The 13089-nt window shown below is 45.6% G+C and overlaps 1 protein-coding gene across 1 annotated transcript in view; it reads right to left on the bottom strand.

Moving 5' to 3' along the window:
• LOC124556135 (aquaporin AQPAe.a-like) overlaps positions 1-12444 on the bottom strand; it is a 47432-nt gene extending 34988 nt beyond the window's left edge. Inside the window, exons 1-2 of the mRNA XM_047130151.1 lie at positions 12414-12444; positions 11811-12010 (exon numbers count right to left, since the gene is read on the bottom strand). Of these exons, the coding sequence (XP_046986107.1) occupies positions 11811-12010; positions 12414-12444 (231 nt within the window). The remainder of the gene's footprint in view (positions 1-11810; positions 12011-12413) is intronic.
• Positions 12445-13089: the final 645 nt, after the last annotated feature.

The raw sequence follows: 13089 nt of genomic DNA, 5'->3' as shown, positions 1-13089 counted from the left end.
TCCTTCATTTGTGCACATAGAGCACAAAATGCCCGACGATAAACAAGTGAAGGGGGTACCATCCTTGGGAAATTGACATAGGTCACGGAGCAAGTAGATCCGGGGACGGAGCCAAGGCGGTGCTGTACCCCAAGTTGTCATGAAGGTTTTAGGAAAGCGGAAGGAAAGAGAATGGAGCAGTTGACGGAAGCGGACTCCCGGGGGTAGTAGGGAGGAGGAGCGGCCTGCATACCCTACATCAAAGGAGGCGTCGAAAAAAAGGTCATGGGCTGGATTAGCAGGCATGGAAGACAGATGGCTAGCAGAACGACTCAGAAGGACTGCTCGCCGATTGGACAGCGGAGGTTCAGCAGTCTCAGCATAAAGGCTTTCCACAGGGCTGGTGTAAAAAGCTCCAGATACTAAACGTAATCCACTGTGGTGGATAGAGTCGAGACGCCGAACAATAGAAGGCCGAGCAGGAGTAGACTATGCTTCCATAATCCAATTTCGAGCGCACTAAGGCGCGATAGAGGCGGAGAAGGACCACTCGGCCCACTCCCCACGAGGTACCATTCAGGACACGGAGGGTGTTAAGGGATTGCAGACAGCGAGCCGAAAGGTAAGAAACGTGGGAGGACCACCACAGTTTTCTGTCAAACATAAGACCCAAGAATTTAACGACGTCCGAAAACTGAAGTTTCACAGGTCCTAGATGTAGAGAGGGTGGAAGAGACTCCTTACGTCGCCAAAAATTAACACAAACTGTCTTACTGGGAGAAAAACGGAAGCCGGTTTCGATGCTCCAAGAGTGGAGGTGATCGAGACATCTTTGAAGACGTCCTTCAAGAAGGCTGGTCAGTTGAGAGCTGTAGTAGATCGCAAAATCGTCCACAAAGAGGGAGCCCGAGACATCAGGAAGGAGACAATCCATAATTGGATTGATGGCAAAGGCAAACAGTACAACACTCAGCACGGGGCCCTGGGGTACCCCGTTTTCTTGGGAGAAAGTACGGGAGAGAGTAGTGTTCACCCGCACCCTAAATGTGCGCTCTGCCATAAATTCGCGAAGGAAAAGGGGCAGCCGACCTCGAAAGCCCCGAGACAACGGTGTGCGGAGGATGCCTGTCCTCCAACAGGTATCGTATGCTCTCTGCAGATCAAAAAATATTGCTACTGTTTGGCGTTTCCGGAGAAAATTATTCATGATATAAGTGGAGAGAGCAACAAGATGGTCAACTGCAGAACGATGCTTTCGGAATCCGCATTAGGCAGGTGTTAAAAGACTGCGGGATTCCAGCCACCACTCTAAACGGTAATTCACCATACTCTCCAAAACCTTACAGACACTACTCGTGAGAGAAATGGGGCGATAGCTAGAGGGGAGATGTTTGTCCTCTCCAGGTTTCGGAACTGGAACGACGATAGCTTCCCGCCATCGTCTGGGAAAAGTACTGTCGGTCCAAATTCGATTATACAGGCGAAGGAGGTAACGCAAACTATGGGTTGATAAATGCTGCAACATGTGGACGTGGATACCATCCGGTCCTGGGGCGGAGGAGCGAGAAGAAGAGAGTGCATGTTGGAGTTCCCGCATGGAGAAAACAGTATTGTAGCTTTCGCGATTTTGAGAGGAAAAAGCAAGATGTCGCACTTCCGCTGCACGTTTCTTCGGGAGAAACGCTGGCGGGTAATTTGAAGAGCTCGAAATGTCAGCAAAGTGCTGACCCAATGAGTTAGAAATTGCGACGGGGTCCACTAATGTATCATGCGCGACAGTGAGCCCAGAGCCCGGGGAGAGACTAGGCGCGCCTGAGAACCGTCTGAGCCGACTCCAAACTTCCGAAGAGGGAGTGAAGGTGTTAAATGAGCTAATAAAGAATTTCCAGCTTGCCTTCTTGCTATCGCGCATGACACGACGGCATCGCGCACGGAACTGCTTATAGCGGATACAGTTGGCTAAAGTAGGATGGTGTCTAAATGCGAAGAGCACGTCGCCGCTCACGTATTGCGTCACGGCATGCCTCGTTCTGCCAAGGAACTGGGGGCGCCAGGGCAATTCGGAGGTGCGAGGTATTGAACGTTCCGCAGCTGTAAGAATAACGTCTGTCATTTGTGTGACCTCATTGTCGTCGCTGGGAAAGTGACGGTCATCGAATGTCGCTAGAGACGAAAAATGTGTCCAATCAGCTTCGGCAAACTTCCAGCGTCGCGGGCGCATATATGGCAGTTGAGGCTGCATTTTAAGGACACATGGAAAGTGGTCACTCGAGTGTGTATCATCAAGGGCGAACCATTGGAAGCGCCGAGCTAGCGTAACAGTACCAACCGCAAGGTCCAAATGAGAAATTTGTCGTGGAGGCAGATAAAAATGTAGGGACCCCAGTGTTGAGGCAAACTAGATCCGCTTGGTGGAAGACGTCTAGCAATAGTGAGCCACGTGGACAAGGATGTGGAGATCCCCAAAGTGGGTGGTGGGCATTGAAGTCCCCAACCAGCAAATAGGGGGGTGGAAGCTGACCAAGAAGATGAAGGATATCAGCTCGTGCCATTAGTGTGGACGATGGAATGTATACAGTACAAAGAGAGAACGTGTATCCAGAAAGGGAAAGACGGACGGCGGCAGCTTGGAAGGAAGTGTTGAAGTGGATTGGGTTATAATGGATAGTATGATGGAGGAGAATCATGAGTTCATGTGCTGGAGTGCCTGCAACAGAGTGGAGATCAAATCCGACTGACTGAGAATGGGGAGAACAGAGCAGTCGTGGGGACGCAGCTTTGTTTCCAGAAGACAGAAGATGACTGGCGAGTAGGACCCTAAGAGGATCGACAATTCATCCCGACTGGCTCCAATGCCGCGGATATTATAATGGATAATGGTCATAGGGTGGACAGAAAATGGAAGAATGTAACCATAGTTGCCCTCAACTCAACGACTGATCAGACCATGCGACCGACAGCGTGGAACGGCATTCAGCCGAAGGCATAAGATCCTGATCCATAGGTTGTTCAGGAGCAGCTCCTGCCACCAGCGATCGGCCGCCAGGAGTGCGCCTCGGCGACACAGAAGACAGCCGAGGGCGGCTACCGCCAGGTTGTGCTGGAGATGAGACACGCCGTGGCGGTGAAGGAGAGGAACTGGGTTTCCTATTAGCCTTCTTGGCAAAAGGATTTTTAGATGAAGGAGGAACCGATAGTTGTGAAGTTGAGGTACGTAAAAAATCTTCACGAGTATGCTCTGTTTTGGAAGTCTTGATGCCTGACTTCTGGGCTCGAGATTTAGCAGAACCCGATGAAGGGTGAGCCATAGCGTGAGCAGGCGAAAGTGGGGAGGTTGAATGGGCGATCTTCGCGCTGGCCGATCTGACGACCGTGGCACTAAAGGTGAGATCACAAGTCTGCGTGGCCACCTTCGTTGGCCGAGGAGAGGCAAGGACAGTGCTGTATTTACCTGTGTGAAGCACAGTGGGCTTTCGACTGGCGAATAATTTTCGAGCATTAAAGGTCGACACCTTTTCCTTCACTCTGATTTCCTGAATGAGCTTTTCGTCTTTAAAAATGGGGCAATCTATAGAGGAAGCAGCGTGGTCACCCATACAATTGATCCAATGAGGGGATGGAGGTGGACAAGCACCCTCATGGGCATCCTTGCCACACGTAACACATTTGGCCGGATTGGAACAGGACTGGCTAGTGTGATTGAACCGCTGACACCGATAGCAACGTGTAGGGTTTGGGATGTAAGGGCGAACGGAAATTCTCATAGCCCGCTTTGATTTTCGATGGGAGTTTAACTTTGTCAAATGTCAAGAAGACAGTATGGGTTGGAACGATGTTCGTGTCAATCCTTTTCATTACTTTATGAACAGCCGTTACGCCCTCGACAGACAGGTGGTGGTGAATTTCCTCGCTGGCAATCCGTCGAGGGAGCGTGTATAAACGACCCCACGTGAGGAATTTAAAGTGTGTTGCGCATCCACCCCGACAGGGAAGGTGTGTAGCAGGGAAGTACGCAGTAATTTTTGTGCCTGGAGGGCACTAACTGTTTCTAACAACAAGGTGCCATTTCGTAATCTGGAACAAGACTTTACAGGACCTGCAATTGCATCGACGCCTTTCTGAATAATGAAAGGGTTGACCATGGAGAAGTCGTGACCTTCGTCAGACCGAGAAACAACGACGAACTGTGGCAACGATGGAAGAACTGTCTGTGGCTGAGACTCGAACTTACGCTTGTGAGCAGACATAGAAGAAGCTGAGGAAACCATTGCGAAGCATCCCATGATTACCGGCGTCTCCGATGGCGTGCTGCTCCCTTGTGGGGGCCCTCTCTGAGGCCACTCACGCCTTAGGTGATTGTTCACACCTCAGGTCACCTCCCAACAAATGGATGGAGGGACCAATCGGCACTTTCGGAAGGTATCAACTCGGGTAATCACACCTCCCTGGGCCTGGCCGTTACCAGGGGGTATGTACATGTCCTACCTGTCTACCCGGGCGGGGAATTACGCGTTACCCCGTCACCAGCTACGCATGGAAATGCGTGGGTCGGCCTTCAGACACGCACAGGGAGGAATAAAGAGGAAGGGAAAAACAAAGAAAGGGAAAGGAAAGAAGAGGGGTCTCAAACGCCACAGTGGAAGAAAGGGTGAAGAGAAGAGGTAAGGAAAAGAAGGACAAAGGAAGGATGAAGACTTGCAAGCAGAGAAAGCGAAGAATTTGTTACATTTTTGAGCGACCATCTCTGGACGTAGGTACTAAACATACTGCCAGAGCAGGAGGAAGGGAAGGAAAGAGGCGGAGGTGGGGGGAGGGGGGGGAGCGAAGATGGGGGATGGGGAAGGACGTGGAAAAGGAAGGTATGCAGCCTGGAAAGGAAGGAGGGCCGCATTAGCTTGGGGTCCCATGCTCGCTACGCTCGTATACACAAAAGAGTTGTGGATCCCCCTGCGGGGTGGGGGGGGCTACCGTGCTGGCTATGCACCCTAGCATCAGTCAACAATGTGAAAGGAAAGGTGGCATGAACAAGGAGGGCACAAGTCAGACACTAGGTAACGTGCTCTTCCCCAAATGGCTCACACTACTGAAGAGAAGTTTAGTAATGGAGGCTAAACACCGCAGGGGACCAGGGAATGCCAGAAGGATGAGGTGATTATGCAACTAAACTAAATTGCAATACGAACATAACCAGGAGGATAGCGAGGCCATAATAAGAAAGGACACCAGGAGAGGGATAGGAGAAAGCGAAGGGGAAGGAGCAAGGAGAGGAAAGAAGGGGGAAGGGCAAGGAAATTGAGCCCTGGAAAGAAGGAAGGGTGCAATAGCTCGGGGCCCCATGCTCGCCATGTACGTACTCACCAAAGAACCTTGAGCCCCCTGGGGGGCCTTATCAGTGATCATCGATTTAGCATCTGCTACCTCTGAGGACACTTTGGGACATTCTAGTAGCTTTTGAGATCCTAGACTCCATCCTGGGAATCTGGAGACCCTACTCGAGACAAGTGGGAGTGGTGGGGCAAGTAAGAGCCAGTAATTTAGCTACAGGCCACAGCTTGATTGATTAGCTGGCACTGGGCCGCTTATCAGTGGCGTTCTGGGAGGGAGGTGTTCTGGCTACGTGCCGGAAGTATTTCCCCGAAGACACCGATGGAAACTACTGGAGATGGCAGTTTGCCTACTTGTTTATCAAAAGTTTCAGTCAATGGCACCTGAGTTTCCCATTATCCGACATCAACAGGCTGTAGGGATTCCCGTTTTGGCATGCCTCACTGTACAAGCTGTGATTGTATTTTTCCTGTAGTTTCGTTGTTAAACACTGAGCAAACGAATGATTGTCGAGAATGGTATTCTGTTCAATTTAAATACCAATTTTCAGGAAGACTACTTTCGTGGAGCGATCGGAGTCACCAAATTTTGGATCGTTGTGCAGCAGGATGATTACGTCATTTCATCTGCAGCACCTAATGGGAGATGAGTTTCACGCCAACTGTAGGACCCAACTTTCTTAGAGGAGATTCCCTTTAATGGTTAGAGGACCTGTATTATCTCTGGGACCTTTAAGGCGTGACAAAACGTATTCTTAACTGCTTAAGATTTTAACGAAGCGCGTCGTCTTTAGTACCAAGTCTCAGTGAAAGATAATTCACTTGTCCATTTTTCGAGTCTACTGTGAAGGCAACGATCTTTTATGGTTTTATGCCAGCCAGACGTTCACCTGTTTGCTTATCTGTAGATTGCAACTGAATATGATTAACAGTTACCTTTTGCGCTTTTTTTGCTTGAGGAAATTTAATCTTCAATATGTTCCACGGAGCTATCGGGGTTTAAGTACTCCGCCCTTAGTTGAAGTACACACTAAGTATCTGATGAATTTTTCGCTCCTCCATGTTTCATTTTTCTCTCTTCCACGGGAGAGCCAGGGTAGGGAAAGCTGTGAGGTTTGAATTGACCGGTTTGAATAATTAGCGTCTTGAGACGATCCGTACGGCAATTTTTTTATATAAGGCGTTTCGTGTGCGGAATGTCCCCCCTGTTGTCGCCTATCAAGATGTCGCCCCACGAAGCTGCAGCACCGGTTGTCTGGCATGCGCCCGTTACATCGAGTCCTGATGCCCCAAGGGAGACAGGGGGAGCTACCGGCTCAACCTTAATAGATGACGGCTGCTCCCAGTGGGCTCTACCAAAATACCCGTAGCGACCGTACCATGCCCGATGGGCTACTGCGTTTATTTTGAGCACACGTGAGACTACGCAATAGTTGTGTGGGGCATTTTGGAGACCATGTGGTTTCGAATGACGGGAAGTAATTACTGTAGCCTTCCCTATTACGTTTATTGGGTTTGGACCAAATAGTACCTATGTACTGAATTTTATAGTGTACCCTGCCATGTCACATCAAAATTTCACAAAACAGTATTTCACGAAACAAAAATTTAGGCTCATAGCTGTTCTGTTTGCTGTCTCTATACGTTTGCAACACTGCTAGTTTTGCACTATCTGAATTGTCCGTTCCCGTTTCATTTCTCTTTGGTGCAATGCCTTGTTTACGGTCTGCTGCGGAAGTACTCGCAATTTGAGTTCCTTTATGAGCAATAAATACGATCAGTGGCACACCAAGAAATGCAATAGAAGAAAATTCGAAGGTAACTTAAGTATTTAATACCGAATTGTTACGCCACAATAGGAAGTGGTACATATTAGAAACATGTTATTTAAACGTACATCGCGAAAGGCAAATTCAAGTTATGCCCGACAGGTGGGCGAGAGAAGCAAGGCGGTATGTGTCGAGCGGGTTAGGTCGACGATCTTTTACAGATGAAGGATAGGAACCAGCAGAAAAACCGAGAAAACCGCAGCAAGCGTGACAAGCGTCCTCGTTTGTTTCTTGCAACATGTCTTACGACCTATCTTTCGGAAGAACACATAGATGGACAGACGCAGCACTTAACACCTTGCCAAGTGCAGACAGAATTACGAAGAGATTTTATGATTATGAACTATCGCTCCGTAGCCTCACGCTAAATCTTTTTACGTACTCCAGCTCTCATCACGAGCTTATTGGGATCGACGGTATTCACAATACAAGCGCTATTCCACGATTAGAATACTGTAGTTAATCTGAATCGTCCTTAAAGGAACGATTTAGATTTTTATGGAAAAGGTGAGTTTTAGTGAATGTGTACGAACACATTTACCATTGAAGCAAAACTTACTGAAAGGAGTAAGAGGAAGCTTTAAGATAAAATGCAGCAGGATGGAGAGTGTTCGTATCATTTTGCGATGCATGACTGATTGGGAATTTTCCGCATGTATTTCAATATTTGGGCACTCATAAATCATTCCTTGTTTATACCTAAGATCCAACATGACGTGTTCAACTAAATTATACAGAAAAACCTTAAATTTCCTGTGCGTAATTTAATAGGCCCAGAATCTCTGCGATCATGTCATACATGCGTGGTAAAAAAATCATCGCATATTGGGTTAAGTGTTACCCGACCGAATCATTATGGAATATTTTGTTCATTATTTAATGTATATTCATGTACAGAATTGTCCAAAATTCTGGAAAATTTATAAAATTTTCTGAATCAACTAAGTGCGTGAAAGTTTATTTTTACAACGCGTGTCAGACATTTGAGTGAGCGCTATCTTTACCAGTGGGTCAGCACTACAGGAAAATATTCTAGACTTTAGGTCAAACCCATGAAGGAACAAAATCACTTTAGCCGGAAAGTAAAGGACAACACCAACGAAGGAAAGCAGAGCCTAGGGAAACGGAGCCAATGTCAAAGACTGCCATCCAGAGGAAGTAGGCAGTAAGAACAGTCAAAGACTGCACCAAGAGTAAGCAGGTAGGTTCTGTAATAGCTTAGGGTCTATTGCACGCTACCGAAGTAGCCACGAAAGAGTTGAGACCGCCGAGGAGGCGAGTGGCTGGTTTTGTCGAAGGATCAACCGACTTATGGTAGTTCCCACGTGGCTTTTCCACAGTGCCTCCCATTCAAGCTGGCAGAACGTGAGGCAAATTCAATTAGAGATTCAGAGGCAGTAGCAAACTTTGAATTTTATTAGGACCGGGCACACCAATAAAGCTTAGGGACTTCCACATTAGGTGCACACGAACACTGACTTCAGTTAAAGAAGTTAAAGCCGTACTGACTGGCTAGATTTAACATGTTAGAATGTTTAATTTTACGTACTGTTACTCATGGATGTCTACAAATGTAAAGTACGAGCATGTTTGTTAGATACAGGTGCTAGTGTAACATTTAATTGAAAGTAGCACTGGGAGAGTATTTGCACGTGACACCTCATTTTAATGTGTTAGTTTGATATGACATTTACTACGTGGTTTCCATTTCATGGCATGTTTCATCAAGCTCTTAACATTACTTTCCCCATTCGCTCTAGACAGTGGGTAAGAAGCTTTTCTAATATACGCAGATTTACAAAAGCTGTACCCCAATTTCTATTTTTGAAGAAATTTGCCTACATTTGGGTGTCCGAGTTGTTAGCGTCACGTGCAACGTGGATTCAGCACCACACAACCTGGAAGGTAATGGGAGTGTAAGAGGAACATGTAGCCGTTTGAGATGTATAAACGATTAAACAAACGAGTTTTTTGTAACCAAAGATTCTCAGCAAATGATACTTAACATATCATTGATTGTTTTATTCTCTTAACTGAGGTGTTTAAGTGAGCATCCTATGGAATGGTTTAATGCATTCCAGAGCTCTTCGGAGCATGCGCGATTAACATGTTCCTCTTGTTTACGAGGAATGTTTTTTCCCTCTTATTTGTTGTTTTCCTTCCCGTGTCGTTACAAATGCTTCCAGTGAGTCATTGCTCCACTTACTATCCATCGGGTTCTCGTAAGTAGCGAGTTTTACTGTAACCACAATTTTAAAACCGCAAACGACTACACAGTTATGGGAAGTGTTAGTGAGGCTTAAAGCGTTAGAAATCAGTAAGCTTAATATTTTTCGCATCCGTATTAGAAATTAGTATTTACTGAATTTAACTGTTACAAACCGTTTAATTTGCACCTTCCTGTGGGTGCAATTAACCGTTTAAGAAATGAAGTGTTTTGTACAGCTTCTAGAGTTTATGTACTTTTACTGTGTATCACCTACACTTAAGTCATGTATTAAGAGACCACTAACGTAGCATTCACCCCAGAGTGGAAACATGAAAGCGTAAGGTTGCCGAGAGGCTTAATAGCGATTCGACACCACCGAATCCGGTAAGTATACCTTAGTTCCTCTTCTATGAAGGCAGAACGGTCTTGCGATAGCGAACGCCGGAATGTGTTGGCTAATGGAAACTGATTGACTCGTCGACTTTCCATGTAGACATCCATTTCTGTGACTTACGTATCACTCATCGGAAAAGCATATGGAATTCTAAAGAGACCCATTACGGATATCTGCAACTACATTAATTTATTTCACTTAGAACGAGACGAGTTGTCAAAGTCTTTAGCTTTCGTTGTGTAAATTTCTACTTCCATAACACCATCGCACCTCCTGCAATACCGCCCCTCATCTTATGGATTAAGCTTCCCAGTCCTTGGCATTAACGGTAGGGAGGAGCCTTTACTTATTTCCGAGGATCTGGCCAACATATGCCTTTTCGTCCATGCCAGTTGCGTTCGTGTTGCAACGATACGGCGGCAGGTTAAAGCGTGGCCCAGTACGTTCTTAGTTCGTCCAGTACGTATGTCAATGTTATGTTTCTTTGCACTAGAGCATACAGCTAAGCATTTATTACGGTGCCATAGCGTTCTACCGTTTGCAGAATCGTTCCGTCCGATACCCTTGAGCAATGCAGTACTTTTATTTTGTCCGCCAGCACTAGTGATACGCGTTGTCTACGCCAGACTTGCAAGATTTGGCATTGAGTATTGTGCCCACCACTAGCTGTCCACGCCTAACAAACCCGTGTTTCGTTTCAACACTTGCCCCTATTTGTCGGAAGCACGCCCTCGCCCTAAGACTCTGCACCTTTGAAGAGTTGCCTCCTGTTAGGGTGCTCTCAGTTCTCGGTTGAAGATAAATGTAATCCGCTATGCCCAAAAGGAGAGATGACCGCTGGAGCATATCACCACGTTCTAGTAATTTTTGTTTCTCATCTCTACACGAATCCCATGGAGTTAAGTAAATTTAATCAACATGTGTTATCCCAAAGCAATTCATCTCCCTCAGCACTGGAAATAGTGCACAGCGTGTGAACTATTTTCCTTTTATACAGAACTAATGGAAATCTGTCTTATTATAGTGTACGACGTTACTGCAGCACAATTTACAGTACGAAGTATATTGTGACATAATTTCTTCCCTAGAGTCCCGGACTATTCACCAGGATGAGCTGGTAACGTTCTTAATGCTGTCGAGGCTTTAAACTCATATCGGTTTAAGTGGCAACTTTACTTGCCTGAGCGATAGGTTGTTTATGGTTTTCCATCTCCGTACACTAGCACATTGTGCGTTGTATTAGAATAATTACTTAGTATTACGAACCTATCACTTAGATGTTGTGGGAGTTTAACTAATGGAGTGTCACGTATATTCATTTTAAATTAAGAAGACATGCGGAGCACAAAGCTGAAGAGTTGAAAATACGAGGCATTCATTAACTGAAAAACTGCGTGTTAGAGGCTCTACTTCTACGGAGTATCTTAGAACCTCGACAACCTTAGACCGAAAGGACACTTAAAACACCATTTTTCCCGCGTAGTACTAATGAAGGTCCACTAAAAATTCTAAGTAGATTTTTTTTCTATAGTGTCCATGTTTTACCCATGAAATTACACTTACCAATTAAGTCCTGCAAATACGTTTTACGACTCATTTTATATTACGTGAGTCTACTTATCCAACACGCTGACCTGCGAGAATTTACGGACTTCTGAAACAAATCAATCTTCCAATAAAGACTGGATTTAACCATTATCCGCTATTTACGTTTACATTGCTAGTGACACTTATTTTAAGCATCCAATAGCAACCGAATTTGAGTTTCGATTAACGTATGTTCGTCCAGCGAATTTTGTAATAGTAAACTATTTTTGGTGCCGACTAGACTTCATGTAATTTATCTGCTCTTGAGACTAACGAAGAGTATTGGTAAAAATGGCTCCTTAAAGCGACAACTAGAATTGGGGCAGTAAGACCGATTTAGAGCGAACGTCGCTAAAGCGGTAACATTGGCATCGTTTTAAGTGGGTAGGAACAATAGGTTCTATTAAGCCCAACTGCACGCCAACATTGCCAGTAGTACTACGTGTCTATAGAAGTTGTTTTACACTACTACGAAATTTGAGACTAACCTGTACAACACACGCAACAGTCAGCCCAAACGCCAGGGCAATTTGAACTGTTGTTGGCTTGTATCCGTCGGACCAAGCCACAGTGGTGGAACCGCACCCGACGAGCACCAATATAAACGTTCCTAAGAACTCTGCCGCAAACTTTCGCAGTGTAGAACTGCGTTCTTTCACCTCGTGCACTCCTGCTGCTGCTGTTATTCCTGTAAAAAAGTTGAAAGTAAATTTATACTCATTTTACCATTACATGGCTTACTTTACAGTTATTTTGAGCTAACATATGAACGGATGAAACTAGTGATCGAGAGTCACGTGACTTTCGCCATGAAAGTGATGAACATCCATCAGAAATTTTTCCTCTATCTTATTCCCCCCCCCCCCCCCCCCACTTACTGCCCTACATACGTCGCACAAGTTTCCTCTTAGTAATGTGCTAATATACCTAACATTTTTTTTTTCCACTACGAAACTAATACTAGTGCGGTTACATATAACTTAACACCGACGTTATAAGATTAACGATAACCGGTATGCTGTGAACGCGTTTCCGCAGATTTTCTTAGTTATTCAGAACACTTTAAACAGAAAACCCACGAAGGTTCTTACCGCACACCGATTCAGCTTCAAATGCAGGCATCACGGCCGGTCCCGATCACATACGAAGAAAGTAATCTCTTCGAGTCTAGTTTTCCCTATTATCAGTGAACACTTAAAATTTAACTGAAAATACTATCTACGCGCTAGCCAATCACACTGCAACAACTACGATAATGTTCCACAAAGAAGTTAATGCTACTCATGGATGTTCTGGCTGACGTAGCCATGCAGATAGCTACGAAGACTTACTACAAACATCAGTGCACCGATAAAGCAAAACTTTAAATAAAACGCGAAAACACTCAACACGAAATACGAACACCATGTGCAACCCACTACAAGGAAGAGTAGCCTCACTACAAGTCACCAAGAAAAGTAAAACCTATAAACCGATAGCTGGCGTATGAAATCCATAGTGGAACAAACAAACAATAGAACACAGAAACTTCCTCAGAAACATCACATAACAACCAGCAAGAACACGAAAATAGATATTTAGCTCTCCATATTCAAACTCACTTTTTGTACTACAACATTCTTCTACAAACGGTGAGCACGGCATATTGAATTACAAAAGTAAGCACGGTCCAACCAATATCACTGCTCTACACCGACTACCCAAGCCGTCTGCTCCCGGCCCTATTAGTATCGCGCAAGAGTAAACACCAGCACGGCAAAGACAACC

This window comes from Schistocerca americana, chromosome X (genome assembly GCF_021461395.2).
Source record: "Schistocerca americana isolate TAMUIC-IGC-003095 chromosome X, iqSchAmer2.1, whole genome shotgun sequence".
Lineage (NCBI taxonomy): Eukaryota > Metazoa > Arthropoda > Insecta > Orthoptera > Acrididae > Schistocerca > Schistocerca americana.
The sequence above is the reverse complement of the archived record's forward strand: the minus strand, read 5'-3'. Positions and strand labels throughout refer to the sequence as shown.